At 41.6% G+C, this 16,553-nt stretch overlaps 1 protein-coding gene across 1 annotated transcript; it reads left to right on the top strand.

The window, feature by feature from the left end:
* Nucleotides 1–2,664: 2,664 nt before the first annotated feature.
* shox2 (shox homeobox 2) lies at nt 2,665–9,848 on the top strand (the record flags this gene model as incomplete). Its single annotated transcript, XM_080459159.1, has 5 exons — nt 2,665–2,920; nt 4,440–4,648; nt 7,379–7,436; nt 7,737–7,825; nt 9,591–9,848. 5 exons carry the CDS (start codon nt 2,665–2,667, stop codon nt 9,846–9,848), a joined length of 870 nt encoding a protein of 289 aa, XP_080315285.1.
* Nucleotides 9,849–16,553: the final 6,705 nt, after the last annotated feature.

Raw genomic sequence — 16,553 nt, 5'->3', positions numbered from 1 at the left:
AGGACGACACAATCCACCGGAGAGAAGTCGATCGAGGGAACCTGTTTCTCATCAATGAATCTGAATTAGTTTCTAATTATTTCTCCTCTGCTGCGTCCGATTGAACTGAAATCAGTTGTAAATGTATTTGTAGTATTGCCATTTTGAGTGGATATTTGTTAAATTCTTTAAAATGGGAATAAACCAAAACGTCATCATTATTAAAAGAGTATGCCACATCCGAATTCAAGTGTTTTCACTGAGGGAGACCTGAAAGCTGAACATTTCATTAATATGCTTCCTCCACTCATTTATATCTCGAATCATTAGGTCAATGGTGCAGAAAAATAAAGTATCATGATTTTTTTTTTTTTACCTGTTTTATTAAACTCTCTGGGCTGTTGTTCAATCTTAGTCTATAGTCAATTTAAAGCCTTTCAAAGTAATATGTTTAAAATGTTTATTTATGTATAGGTCTTGGAGGGCCGTCTCATGTTTCATTTTGTTCTGGCATACTCATAAATACAGCACACACAACATATCGAAATTAATGTGAGCTGCAAGGTGTCAGTGATAATTTGCATGGGGTCATCTTCTCAGATTATAAAGTTTTACACCAACACAAAGGGCGCACGGAGCATCCAAACTATTTCCACTGGAGTATCATAATTAATGACTTAATGATATTCAAAAACATACAACGGGAGAGAAGGTGAAACGACCGATATACCGACTCATGGATCAATACCGTGCATAGGCGAAACAATCTGATGGAGGTTTTCACTGAGGCAGCTTAGCACGACACAAATTCATCCTGCTTTGAGATGCAGCAGAAATAAAAGTAATTACTGCCTAAGGTTCAAGCTTAAACATGGTTAATATTTAATTAGGGGAATTATTAAACCCCTGTGTGGGAATGGGGCTTTATATAGATTATCAATAAACACGCTTAATTTTGCATCAAATGCATCCCGACGCTTTAAAATTCCTGCTGTATCCTGTTTCTTGTCTGCCGATATACTGTACGCTGCCTCTTCTTCTCACTTTAATTGCCTTCTCTGGGCCGCTTCCACGATACCTTCACCGCCTGAACCATTGTTTATGTATTTTCACAAATATAGGCAATCATTCCAGCAGCGAGGAGGGGGGAGGGAAAAAAAAAGAGCTGAAAAACGTTAATTAAGGAGCCCAATGGCAAGTCAGAGCAAGAGGCATCATAATTAAACGTTTAGCTGCTTTTTAACATTCTAATGGCTTAAAAAGTCCGCTGAGACCTAATATTAAACGATATAGTTTTTGTAATGATGACAATGTAAAATACATAATTACTGATTATGAAGATGAGCTGAGGGTGTGTGTAAAGGAAATAATAAACCAATTAATTAATTGTATTATTACCGAAAAGTAATAATAATAATAATAATAATAATAATAATAATAATAATAATAATAATAATAATAATAATAATTCGTTAATATTTAATTGGCATTAAAACATCTTATTCTCTTAAGAAAATTGACAGTTTTCCCATTGAATTTCTTTTTTCTTTTTTTTTTTGCGGTGGGTTCCCGCTTTAAATCAGAAGTGACAATATGTGTGCTCAGAAACACATCAAAAACCTATAGAAACTATACCAGGCCTGAAGCCAACAACTTTATAATGCAACTTGGGCTGGAGCCAAACGCGTAGACTTGAACTTGACGTGAAGCTCCTTGTAGAGATGCGCGCGGCTCCTCTCGGCATCCCGACCGATCCGCTTTCACCTCCTCTTCCCTCCGTGTCATCGTTGCGTCTTTATCCCCCCCACCACCACCCAGATCACAGAGATATACTGAGGAAGGACCCCTCGTCCATGTGCTTCCCCCCTCTCTCTCTTTCTCTCTCTTGTCATTTTTCAGATTTTATTTAAACCACACCCCTGCAGAGAGAGAGAGAGAGAGAGAGAGAGAGAGAGAGAGAGAGAGAGAGAGAGAGAGAGAGAGAGAGAGAGAGAGAGAGAGAGAGAGAGAGAGAGAGATCCGTGATCATCTCCCGGGTGTTTAAAAAAACTAACTCAGGACAATAGCAGCGAATGAGCGCTTAATTAAATTAATTAGTCCTTCTTGTCAATCTCGGATTAATGGCCAATAGCGGCGGTGCAGCTTAATGTTTTTACTCCTCTCCCCTCTCTCTCTCTCTCTCTCTCTCTCTCTCTCTCTCTCTCTCTCTCTCTCTCTCTCTCTCTCTCTCTCTCTCTCTCTCTCTCTCTCTCTCTCTCTCTCTCTCTCCCTCTCCCTCTCCCTCTCCCTCACTCCCATATCAGTGAAGGGGAAGGGGGGCTCGTCCCGGCATCCTAAGGGGAGGTAATTTGCACGGATCAAGGGGGCAAGGCGCCGCAAAGTATAAATACTGTGACTTCAATAGAGGATCACCAGCAGGTTCCCAACTCCGCCACCAAAGGAGGAGGAGGAGGAATTGGCCGAAAGAAGATATATCTTCATATATGTTTCACCTTTTTCTCCAGAGTTGGCGGCATCACCTTGTGTCGTTTTCAAGGGGTCGACTTTAAGACGAGCCACACCATTGATGTCTTAAGCTGTCGTGGAGCAAAGGGAGAGAGAGTGTGTGTGTGTGTGTATGTGTGAGTGTGAGCGTGTGTATGGTGTGTGTGATTTTTTTTTTTTTAAAGAGGAGAGGAAGTAGTGATGGAAGAGCTCACCGCTTTCGTGTCTAAGTCTTTCGATCAGAAAGTGAAGGAGAAGAAGGAAGTCATAACCTACAGGGAGGTGTTGGAGACCGGGGCGACGCGGGCAGGGAGCAGGGAGTCTTTATCCGGGGAGCCCGGGAGCCGAGAGGAGGCGGCCGCAGTCACCCGGAACGTTGCGCTCTCGCCGGGCAGGGAAACGGACATGCTCGGCCCGGAGAGGATCAGGGATGCCGGGAGCCCTAAACTCATTGACGGTAAGACTGCGCGGTGCTGCGCTTTTACGCGCGACTGTCTTGGGGGGAGTTCTGCTGATTTTAAAGGGAGTAATGAAGTCCAGAACGGCTGATCGAGAGTGTTGCACTGGCGGCCACGTTGTAATTTGAACAGCCGAGTTGAGACATCTTTATATCCGCGGCTTATGACCATGACTGCAAATATCGGCAGCTCACTGAAACTGTCTTCTCGCAGGAGCCACTTCAGTAATATGGCAAAAATCCCATCACTGTTCTATGTAAAGCTATAAAGTTTTGCAGTACTTACCTTTACGCACTTCTAGAATGTTCCCTAAAAGCTATTTATTATTGCAGATCAGGCCCGTATTTTCTTTCAGACAAAGACAATTGTATCTGGATGAGCTTATTTACATTATATCATTAAACGCCTGATCACAACAAATGAACCCTGTGGCAAAACAGGCACAACTTTAAATATGCATTTTTAATTTTGTGTGATTAAAAAAATATGAGGAGTTCGTTGTGGCCGATGCTTCGATGCAAGTTTTCGCTACAGCGCATCCTCTTCTGTCAATTGATTATAGAATAAAAAAATGTTCAATCATTATATAATCGGTATCGATCAGCCAGTTATCTCAGACATCTTTGTTTATGTTTTATCTGGCCTCTGGCTGCGACGTTTTTAACGAAAAAAGGGTAATAAACACACCTGAGTTAGAAATCTTAGCATGCAAAAGGTTGGAAATCATGTTTCAGACTGTAAGGTGGAAGACAAGCTGATTTAGATAGAAATCTCTGAAAAATATCAGTTAGAAATTTTGTTTTCTGCAACTTTTAGAAAAGAAACCAGATTTAAACACATTTTCGAAGAAAATTATTTGCAAATGAATATGTAAATCCACATGATAATAAAGCCATCACAGGATTTCATGAAAAATCTGAAATTGCTTGTGGCTCTTAGTTTTACATGTGAGGGTAAAGAGGGCCAGCAGCTCCTCTCTCTGGAGTTTATTACCAAACCTGGAGAAAATGTGACAGCACTCTGGATGAGGTATCGTATGAGTTGGGGTGGCTTGTTTTAAAAAAAAAAAAAAGACATCTGTTCGTCATGGGCAACGTGGTTAAAAGCTGATCTTCGACAAGCATGTATCAGACATCCAACAGTGGGCACCGCGTTGCATATTTATAAGCAGTAAATAATTAAAGAGCTTTATGTAGCTCTACAAAACATCCGAGGTCTGATAGCTCTGTGATATCCGAGGGCACGTCTTTCTTCCTGTGCAAAGGCCACTTTTATTTTATACGTGTGTCAATCTTCATTTCTTCCAGTTTTTGGTTTGCATGTTTTTTTTTTTTAACGCACACGATCGCTGCCGTTTGCACGCAGCCTCGCTGGGTTCGTTTTTAAGATCGTGTGGTAATAAAGCATAAGTTAGGAGTTACAGCAGACATTTGGAGACGCTGCAGGAGAGTATATGAGCAGGGGATCATGACCTGATGCTGACGCGTCCCTCGCTCTTCCCCTCTCACACACACGCAGGCACCACGGATGTGAAAGACAGAAAAGAGGACTCCAAGCCCATTGAGGACGAGGCACAGACTAAAATCAAACAGAGGAGAAGTCGGACTAACTTCACGTTAGAGCAGCTCAATGAGCTGGAGCGACTCTTCGACGAGACGCACTATCCGGACGCCTTCATGCGAGAGGAGCTGAGCCAGCGGCTGGGACTGTCGGAGGCCCGAGTACAGGTAGGATCAGGGGCTCTTTAAACTCGTACAACCTCATCGCGACCCCAAACAAAGCTCGGTTCCGAGAAGACACGTTAAATAAATGAATTAATGAGAATTGCGCAATTCATCAAACTTTCTCATCAGGATTTAGTTTATTCATGAGGCTCATTTTATCCAACATAACCTTCCTTATGAGTGGTTGATCACAATCAGTAATAATAATAGTAATTATTATTATTATTATTATTATTATTATTATTATTTTTAATTATTATTATTATTATCATTATTATTATTATTATTATACGTTTGAAAAAGTAGACTTACAAATTTTATAAATTAAAAGCATAAAATAAAACAATAGTAATATTAAATATTTAAAAATTATTAGAATAATCATCACTGTCAACAACATGTTCACAATTATGATTAAATAAGTAAAAGTTTATATTATTATTATCATTATTATTATTATTATTATTATTATTATTAATATTATGCTGTATAGTCAGATAAAATTTCTGTTTCTACTTTAAAAAAAAAGTGTTCACGGAGTTTTTGGGAGGATATAAATCACTATGTATATGTTTTTCGGTTGAAAATAAGTGTACATGCACACAGATTTGCTGGTTTACTATAAGCCTGGATTTACTATACCCCATCACTTTACCATAAGGGATGTGTGTGTGTGTGTGTGTGTGTGTGTGTGTGTGTGTGTGTGTGTGTGTGTGTGTGTGTGTGTGTGTGTGTGTGTGTGTGTGTGTGTGTGTGTGTGTGTGTGTGTGTGTGTGTGTGCGTGTGTAAACCCTCAAACAAGAAAGGGAGAACCAGAACTCTAAACCAAAATGTTATGTTCTCCCTTTCATTATGCTCTGATTACATTTTTTCCCATCGTGTCTGGATTATTTAAACGTGTTAATTATCTCAATTAGGGCCTGCTTGTATCACGAGAGTCTTTTTAATCGTTATTGTCCAAATTCACCGAAACAAATAAGCCTACAAATATTTGTCTTCACTTTCTGGGTGGATATTACCAAGGCCCTTGTTTGTCTGTGCTGCTGTAGTTTTTTTTTTTTTTTAAGGGGGGGACCATCTGCGCCAGAAACCCAGTAAGGCTTGGGGGGGGTGGGGGGGTGTTGTGGGGGGTGTTCGAGCGGCTCAGACGTGTCCTGTGTAACGCGAGCGAGTGGGACAATGAACATATAGACACGTCTTTTCATCTGCTTTTTATCAAAACCTTATAACATCTCATTGCACACTCTTTTCATCCCGAGTGCCCCGGCTCAGGGAGAGGACTGAGCATTTGTATCCATATTGAACATGGTGGTCGTTGTGCAGAATAGACATCACAAAACGGACCCAGAAAAAGATCCCCATCCAAACTCACCCCCCTCAAAAAAAAAAAAAAAAAAAAAAAAAGGAAAAAAGAAAAAGTTAAAACCAGCTTTTTGCAGGGCTCTCCCGGCCTGAACTGGAATCTGCACCAATAAGGCGCATTGTGTCCCGAGCAAGGAGCACAGCTCGGGGATTTGCATAAATTATGTATTATTTTCTACCCAAATCAAGAACAGCTCTTCCCCCACCTCTCACTTTTATCTTTTTTTTCTACCAGTTGCATGCAGAGACCACACATTTATTTTAATTCTTTGTTCATATAAATCTGCTTTAATCAATAACTGCTTTTGCTTCTTTTTTTTTAATCATCACTATGAATTATACCTGAAGTGTGCACAAAAAAAGGACTTCCGATTGACAAATACTGTGATCAATAAATGAAGCCAGCTGACAGCCGGATCGATATGATATTTCAATCATGCTTTCGCAGTGTGTGTGTGTGTGTGTTTGTGTGTGTGTGTGTGTGTGTGTGTGTGTGTGAGTGAGTGTGTGTGTATATGCGAAGTCTGATGTGAGGGAGATTGCAGATTGACACGTTGTATTGTGGGCTAATTTATCCCGGGCTTTATCTGGAGAGATTCAAAGCAGATTATCATAGTAATAAATCGTTTAATCTGTGTTCCAAGGCGTTTCTGTGAAATTGACGCTCGTCGATTTTCAACAGAAGGAAAAGAGAAAGTGGGGCTGTCTTTGAAGCGGGGTTTTTCACTGCGTGTTATGGCGGTGATTAGACAAAAACTGCGAGGCATTTAAGCGTTTCTCTGACATGGATTTTTCCGCAGATAAGGGTAATTAATTTCAGCGGTCATTTAATGAGAGGGAGACGGAAAGAGAAAGGGAGAGATGCTCTCAGATCGCTCGGCTCTCTGATGTCCAGAACCGTAATAGCATTGCTGCTATTCGATATCCGAGACTCCATTCAACTCTTCGGGGACACTAATCTATAGAAAGATGAAACCGACGCTGACAAGGTTATTTATTATAGCCCAATAGTCCTGCACATTTCCAACAAGACCGTTTCTATTCCACTAATATGATTTTAATGTCTACCCTGAGTAGATTTACTACTTTCCATCCCATCTTCCTCCTCCTCCTTCTCCTCTCTCTCTCTCTCTCTCTCTCTCTCTCTCTCTCTCTCTCTCTCTCTCTCCCTCCGTGCTCCCACCCCCCACTCTTCCCTTGTTGTAGACTAAATGTAATAATTAAAATCTGGGGTTAAGCAGTGTCATTAATATTTCAGTGCTCCTCGGGGATATTGTTTTTCTGCGGTTGTTGTCACTTTGAGAGGAATTACACATGGCCTCACAAGCAGCTGCCAATCAGAAGGTCTCTAATTAATTTCTGTCCCTGCAGGTTTGGTTCCAGAATAGAAGAGCCAAATGCAGAAAGCAGGAGAACCAGTTACATAAAGGTACGCTTTCATCCCGCACGCTCTCCACACACACAAGAAAGAGACATAACATATTCTATTCTGTTCGATTCTATTCGGTTCTATTGTGTGGCGTTCACGTTTGCGTAATATCCTCCATCTTTACGCACCGCTACAATTAAGTTGTCAGCTTTTTTTTTCTTTCTTTTTTTTCTCGAGAGTGTTTATCTTAGCTGGTTTTTGAGGTTTTTCTCTGTGACAATCATCATGCTGCTCGTCATTCCCTCTTTGTGCTACCGACTATTGCCTCTCACAATTAGGCTATCATCTGTGCTTGTGCAGGAGTCCTGATTGGAGCAGCGAATCAGTTTGAAGCTTGTCGTGTAGCGCCATATGTCAACGTGGGGGCTTTACGGATGCCATTCCAACAGGCAAGTAACTTTGAAGCGTCTGCTCTTAAAACCAGACCAATCCCCCGAATGCTGTCTTGGCACCGGCTCTGCCCAAGTGCTATGCAGAGAGACTCCAGTTCCAATGTAGGGGGTAACTAAACTCTTATCACCACACTGACAACAACACTGTGCCAACACAGCGTAGTCTGTACAGCCTAATTGGGAAAATTCCCTCCATTGTTTCTCTTGGACCCATTTTTTTTATGCTTATTTTACTGAAGCAGACCAATATATTAGTAGAGCGAGAATTACAAAGGGTAGCAGGTTGTAGCCTCACCAAGAAAGAGAGTTTCCGAATGTTTCCCCAACAAGTTATGCAAAATACAAAATACAGATCTCAGAATCAAATGTATGTTTTGTCATATTTATGGCGTGTTTATTTATGGCAGAACAATTTCAACACATTTTGTACCTTTAATTCAGCTCAGTAGGAGTCTGAACTAGAATACGGGAATTGTCCGGCCACATGCGGCCCTTTGGTTGTCCTGAACCGGTCCATGGTGGTCAATAAGCAACTATGATTGAAAGGAAAATTAGTGTACATGGTGCATGCAACTGTGTTAGGAAGATGGGAGCTTTTCCACTGTAGATTTAGCTTTGCCTTCACCAATTTTCACTGTGTAGGAAGATTATCACTAGTGTCAAACATCATAACATAGACACGCACGCACACACACAGAGAAAATGACTGACGCAAAGCAGAAGTTGCTCAAAGCCCTGTGACACATTGCTTTTTATTGTGATAAACTAGTTTACAGAACTAAATTGAGTAGAACCATCACAGTAGTGCTACTATTGTATATGGCCCTCTTCCGAAAAATTACTTGCTCACCCATGGTCTGGACAGAATTGAGATTACATGTGCACACTTCACACTGTTGACTTTGACATCAGAGTAATCCAGTTCTTACTTTGGACATTATACTGGCCTGTGGTGAGTTTATCATGTTGTAGAGAAGAGGTCAAGATTCCCAAAGGCCACAGAAGTTTGAGGTTACATTCATGCTGTGGTTGTCAGAATAAAAATTCTGATTTGACCTTTGACTCGCAATAGTTGCAGTAACAGGGCCTCTAGAAGTGCACAGTGTGATCAGAGTTTAAAAAACAGAGAGGGATGACCTCATTGGGGTCAAGCATCCACACCAAATTACATTGAAGTATACAGTTATATAGAAGTTAATCCATTAAAATATACAGCTTTGATAAAAAAAATTTAATTCTAGCTGAGGGTCCAATTGTGACAAGGATTTAAGAGAATTACGCTAGCTAAATGAATGAAAATCACAAATTATATATCCAAAATGTTTAATCAGTCTGTATGCATTTGAAAAAATAAGTCAATAGTCCATCTTCCATAAAAGAAAATTATACAGTCTTAAACTATTTTATTACTAAGTCCAGGGTTGCGCTGATAAATAAGTTAAAAGTTGAAGTTAAAAAGGGGAACGTTTTTAAAACGGTCTCAAGTGAGCAAGAGCCTTTATTTATCGTTTATTGTGGACCTCTAGCTCTCCCTAAAAAACGCCTTTGTGAAATGTTGTTTTATTCACTGTCCCCCACCACGCTTTTAAGAATGTCTTGAAATATCCGCCCTCGGTTTCGTGAATTGACCCTCCGGACATCCCGCTGCAAAGTTAACGCATGTTCTCCCTCCCCCTTCTCTCCCCCTCCCTCCCTCCTCCTCCTATCCGTGCGTCCCGTCCTGTAGGATAGTCATTGCAACGTGCCGCCCTTCTCCTTTCAGGTGCAGGCGCAGCTCCAGCTGGACAGCGCCGTGGCGCACGCGCAGCACCACCTGCACTCTCACCTGGCGGCGCACGCGCCCTACATGATGTTCCCCGCGCCGCCCTTCGGGTTGCCCCTGGCGACGCTCGCGGCCGAGTCCGCCTCCGCCGCCTCGGTGGTGGCCGCCGCCGCCGCCGCCAAGAACACCAGCAAGAATTCCAGCATCGCCGACCTGAGACTGAAGGCCAAGAAACACACGGCGGCGCTGGGACTGTGACGGCAGGGGTGGGGCTGGGGCTGGGGCTGGGGGGGTGCAGTGGTGGGGGTCACCACGGACACTGAACACGACGAAGTGAGAGAAAACCCAAGGACAACGTGAGAAAAATATCCACGGACGTTATTTATGCTTTTGTTTTTTGTTTTTTAATGAAGGATGACGATTATGAATATAAGATATAGGCTATTTATGAGATAAAGACTGAGACTGTGACAGCCTACACAGTGGGTTTCTTTTTTTTTTTTTTTGGGGGGGGGGGGGGTCCTCCAAGGAAGTAGGAGGTGGACGCGGAGGAGGCCGACGGGACGCCCCGAAAGGAGGAAGAGGACCAGGAGGAGGAGGAAGGTGCAGCTGGGTCGGTCGATACTTTGTCAAACAAGGCGAACCATTCTGCACTCCTACCTTTTAATATTATATTGTTCTGATTTGAACTCAAATAGAGGCTGGCCTCGTTATATTTCACACACACACACACACACACACACACATTTTCTCTGTAGAAGGACACAGCGGGAATCCTTTGACACAAATAGAAACAGGAGGGGAAAAAAGACAATATATTCTCCGTTTCTTGTCCGATTGGAAAATGCCTCAGCAGTGTTTGTCTTCACGGGTGACGTGATTTGAGCGCGCCCCCCCCCCCCCCCCACCCCCCCTATTTCTTTCTTTCTTTCTCTCTTTCCTCCCTTCCCTCCCCAAGGACAACACTTACTTGACCCTGTTTGGACTTCCTCTGGTGAAAGTGAACGCATCAGAAATATGAGATTGTAAAACATGTGTAAGGCTACGCGGGACGTTTTCCTTTTTTTTTTTGGTCATCAGGATAACCCGATCTAGTGTCCATATTTACAATGTGGTTTATCTCCTTTTAAAGGAGAGCAACATGCCATAAATGCCATCTTAAACACAGTGAACAATATTACAGTAACGCGAGGACTGTATGATCCGGTACGGACATGTGTAAAATATGTTTATACACACAAAAAAAAAAAAAACATGTATTATTTTTTATTATTTTAGTGGCTTTAAGAATGCCTTGTGGGGAATTTTGTTCATTTTGTATTTTACTTTTATTTCCGTGTATTAAAAAAAAACAACATGTGCTTTCTGTATGTAATTTTGATGTTTTTATAACAGTGAAAGTGAAGTCACCTGAGGCACGGGTTTCCAAGAAAAAAAAAGGAAAAGAATATTCATGAAATTGTTTTTAATTTTATTTCCATCACATGTGAAACGTGAATCCACCCAAACAAAGTGTTTTTCGTTCCTATAATAAATTAACTAAAGTTTCTTTAATGAGTTGACATTATTTTCCATAATATTAATTGGCCTTTTTTAACCATATTTATGATGATTATGATTATTATTATTGTTATTATTATTATTATTATTATTATTATTATTATTATTATTGTATAGGCGGTACAACCTTTGAGAGTAGCCCACTTTTAATAATTCATGCCTGTAGCTATAGGTCTTTTGATAGCGTCATAGTTGTGACAGGCCCGTTTAGTCAGGAACATGCTTGTCTGTTGCTGCGCCCATGCCAAATCGATGCATTATTCATAGTTTGGTTATGGAGGGTGTGTAGAGGAGGGCTGGTAATTTCCAGTACAGGCGAGAAACAAACAGGCGGATAAAAAAAGACGCGGGTCAACCATTCAGTGACCGAAGGGTAAACTTTATACAGCTTTTAAGGACTTTGAATTACATATTTTAAGGCTTGATGGAGAATTGAAATGACTGTGTTATTCTAGCAGGAAATTAAATCCCTCCGGACCAACGAGCCAGTCCCCGCGGCCTAATAATAAGGAAGAAAACAAAGATGGATTTTTAATTTCATTGAACTTTCTGTTTGTTTGTCAGATTGTAACAGTCTGGATGTTTGTATTATAAATATTCTGTATAGCCTCGATCACAGTGCATTTAACAAAATGTATCATACAGCACTTAAGACATCGTTAGTAATCTTGACTTTTGACAGAATACACAATAAGTACCACAGGTTACTGATACAGTAGAATTTAAAGCTTGGCAGTTTGCCCATTTCCGCGGAATGCAAATGTTTTTGTTCTTCGCCTAAAGTTGGACGTTATGAATCACAACCGATACAGAGATAGAGAGCCAGAAAGAGAGGGAGAGAGAGAGCGAGAGAGAGAAGAGATTTATTAACACCTGATTCACTTGACTAACACATTTGCCTGATTCATTTCCTGACATCTTAACCGCCTCTTATTGAACATTTAATAAACACCTGACACGCGAGCCTATAATTATAGGGATCCAGATCGTGTTACCCTTCCCGATATTTCCACGCAAAACACAATGTCTTTAGCTATTAATTAATACCGACCTCACAGAGTCTGCACAACAGTCTGGGTGTTTGTGTATCCCGGCGTTTGGGGGCAAGAATCAGACGCCAAAACTATTGAATTATTGATTGCGAGCCTCGCCAGTAATGGAGGAGAAGGAACTGGGAAACTTGCTGAGGACGGGAACGCGAGTGCAGGGAGCGCGCAGCACTGTCCTGCCACACTTGGGGTCGGGGGTGTGGCTTGTCCGGTGGTTGGCCCGTACAAGTAGGGGGGATAAGTTGTGGATGTCAACGATTGAGTCTTACTCCCCCAAGAGAGAAGTTCACCATATATCGAGGTTGTTCAGACATTATTTGAGACTTGTTCATGTTGGAAGAAAGCTGGGCCCAAGGTTTCCCTCAAGTAGGGGCAGATCTGGAGGATTTAGGTGGACTATGGGGACACAAGGTGGTACCAAGAGTTGAACTTTGAGAGCACCTAAAAGTAATTAAAAATAAATCGATTTTTTTTATATTTTTTTTTTTTTATAAAATTGTAAAAATGGAAAACTTGACCACAAACATCATAAAACAATGCACCACCATGGAAGGATTTAATGATGTTGCACATCAAATTAAACCGCAAAATCTTTTTTTAATTTGATTTTGTCAACCCACTTGCCACATTTCAGATCCAAGCGTTCTGCTACTTTATGCCACTCACCTTAAACGACACAAAAACGAAGGCACAGACTCTATAGATGATGAGGATGAGAATGGGTGTATTTGTCGGAACCAAAAGCCTAAACAAATAGACTCAGTTTCATAAAGTTAAACATGTGTTTCTTCATCTTACTTTTTTCGGCTAAGATGATTCCTTCTTTCTGTAAAGAGGTTGTATGATGCCGCCGTGCCCGTTATGTTCTTCTTCCACTATCAGCAATAACATTAGGTTGGACGAGTCCTCTTGGCTGCGTTGTTCTGCTTATTCAGTGTGGGTAGTAAGCTGTTCAACAAGCAGCTCAGGTGGTGCAAAACAAAATCATTATAGTAACAATGTCATTTATTACATTTTTGGGAAGTTTTTTGAAGTGAAAAACAAAAATATCCTTGAAGTGAAATCAAGGACATGAGTATAGTCCTGCACTTCCCGTTCAAATTACTTTCAGCTTTGAGTTTTGTTTCTATCTTATAATACTGTGATGGGTGGCAACTTTACACAATGATTGGCATCAGTTATAACCAATGACAATTAGGCAGGCCACGCAGGGTGAGCAATCGTGCCACCGTTGAAGCACCGCCCCTGGTCTCAAGGCCAGAAAACCGCCTCCTGGAAATTATTAAAACATTAGAAAAAAGCTAAATAAGTCATAAGATTAAACAATGCCATAAACTAAAGATGTCACATCACTCATTATTGAGTACACCTCAAGGACATCACTCTATAGTTTAATGAAAACAGTGAAGTTATGAAGGATAATTACTTACCATTAGCATCACCCACATTACTTATCTGCCCAAATGGAGTGTGAGCATTCATTATGTCTCAGTTTTTTGGCAGTTTTTAACATCTAGACATTTTGCCTCCACACATGCGCTTGCACAGCAGCCGCCTTCTATGAGAATGTGCTGTAGTGGAGTGGTCCGACCGGCTATCAGCCTGTACTGAGGTGTAGTGCTGGAGGAGAGGGCCTCTGCTGCTGCAGCGAGGGGCCCAGGAGACAATGAGACGGGGACACACAAGTGCTCTGATTAGACATGGAGACTACCAGCGATCGCACTCTCCTCTCAACACACACTTGAGACACAAACACACACACACACACACACACACCCATCATGCAGCCAGCCGGGAGCCAGCAGTCCAGGCTTTTTCTCACTGTCTTTCCCTCTCGCTCGCCCCCCGTCTTCCTCTCGACTCACTCGCTCCCTACCGAGCTTATACACACAATCACTTTCCCTCTCTATTGTAACGCATTCATGTACACGGCAGTTTGATGAGTCAAGAATGAGTCACTTATAATAAAGTTCATCAAATGAATGAAAACACTGGACATATAAATAGATATCCAAATGTATGCATGGGAAGAAAACAAAACCCTCACACACAGACACGCACACGCACACACACACACACACACACACACACACACACACACACACACACACACACACACACACACACACATACACACACACACACACACACACACACACACACACACACACACACACACACACACACACACACACACACACACACACACACACTCATCATCATCATACTGTAGCCTGGTGAGTCACAACACCACTCGACACCATCGAATCCCTCATATCAACTGGTGCTGTCTTGTTGCTATATTTACCCCTCTACAAACCCCTGAGACAAATATACTACTCTCTCATTTCCCGCACTTGGCCCTTTATCAAATTAGGGCACGTTAAACAATCACAGAGAGCAGTTTTTACTGACAGCGGAGATGCATGCGAAAGGTTGTGGCTAAATGGTTTGTGTATACTGTTTGTAAGTATGCATTTGTGTGGTGTATGAATTTATATGAGGACTGAGAGAGAGAGAGAGAGAGAGAGAGAGAGAGAGAGAGAGCTCCCTTTCTCTTCTTTCCTCTCTAAGGGCTTGCCTTTGTTACATGTTAGGAGTGCTCAAAGAGCAGGGCGCACACAGCACCGCACCAAAGACAACAGCCATCAGGAGCAAAGGCAGATAAAAGCCCAACTTCAAAGACATCAAATGGAGTGAAAGTGAGAAAGAAACCTGCTGAAAACTCCCTCCAATAGCACTCAGGCCAGCAATTAGGACGCCATATCTCTGCCTGTTATCACATGCATGTGCTGTATGGGCCTGGGTGGCTAACCGCAGCCCTCGGTGTGGGTTGCAGTCAGCAGAGAGTTAAAGCATTTATAGAGCTCGACTGTAACACTGTATTTAATTTCACTGGAGGATGAAAAGTGGGTGTTCACACAGATTTGACCCCTGCCATGACCAGGGAGGCTTAACTGTGGTGATTACAGACACAGAAAAACAACAGTCTCTATCTCCAGCTCTTTCTATTCAGCGGCTAAGTAGAACAAAACAAAACAGAGGTCAGAACAAAACAAGAAGTCTAATTGTTTCACTGTTTCCTGTTTAGGTGCCCTGGGGCAATCTACACATTTTTATGTACTGGCTGCATTTTATTTGTTATTAATTCATTTCCAGTTGCAGCTGGTTTGCAGATGAGAGAGATAACATAATGTATAACTCTCTGCCCCGGGAAGGAGACATAACAAGGGTGTATGTGGTGAGACCTGTGGGCATTGTTAACCCTGAGGGGACTTTATTGTTTTCACTGGAAAAAAGGTGACATTTGGTGTACTGTACTGTGCGTGCACTGAGGGGGTGACTTTGTGTGAGCATTTCTGCCTGTATGGATATTTTTTTGGTGTGTGTGCAACATGGTTCCAGAGAGAAAGAGAGAGAGAGAGAGAGAGGAGGGGGCGCACAGTAAATGTTCAACATTTGGCCCGTGCAGCTCAGTATTTACAAGCTGGTAAGATCCAATCATCTGTGTGTGAGTATAATCGAGTACTTGCTTTTCAATCATCAGATGTTTGTACACAGACTCTTAAATTACAAAAAGCCTTTTGGAAACACAGGCTTAACTCATCTCATATTGATTGTATTCACGCTGTCTGAAGTTTACAAAATGCCATTTCAAAATGTCATGAAACGACGAAAAAGCCGGCAAATCACCCAATATTTGTATCAGGATGCTCGAGTGTCTTTTTAATGTGGCTAAATCCAGGGAGGTCCACGGTCATTCATTCTGGGGTTAAATGCTTTTTCAACATTCTGTCCAGGGAACCATTTATGGCCATTTATATATATCTGTCAACTGCATTGAAATGCTCTCTGAACTGGTGACAGACATGTGTGGCCAATGCAAAGTTTAGATGTGATGGAAAATAGCCTCCCCGGTTTTCAGTGCAGACATTAATCACCTGTGTCTTGTAAATGTTATACTCATAAAGCTGTTAGCTGGTTTCACGTGGTCATAAATCTAAGTATGCACAGTACAAAAATCAATGCATCTTACTGATGTGAGAAAACATACAAATTCCGTGATGGATATGCTGGGAGGCTTTTGGTTGCAGTTTTCTGATTGGCGCTGTAGCTGCATGCAGACACATCATAGCTTCATGGGGAATGCATCATGGATGCATCACAGTGTGACCTGAGCAATTTATGAATGACTGTATGATATATATATAGCCTATTTTTTGGAAACATTACACACAGTTTGACTGTAATCTAACAAGTAATCATGATCAGTCTTTCCTTTTTATTTTCTAATTGGTCTTTTAAACTTGCTTGAGGCTTTACCACATCAGCACACACTACAAATTAGAGTCAC

Source organism: Lipophrys pholis, assembly GCF_963383615.2.
Source record: "Lipophrys pholis genome assembly, chromosome: 3".
NCBI lineage: Eukaryota > Metazoa > Chordata > Actinopteri > Blenniiformes > Blenniidae > Lipophrys > Lipophrys pholis.
Note: the sequence above shows the minus strand (reverse complement) of the source record. Positions and strands in the feature narration are given on the sequence as shown.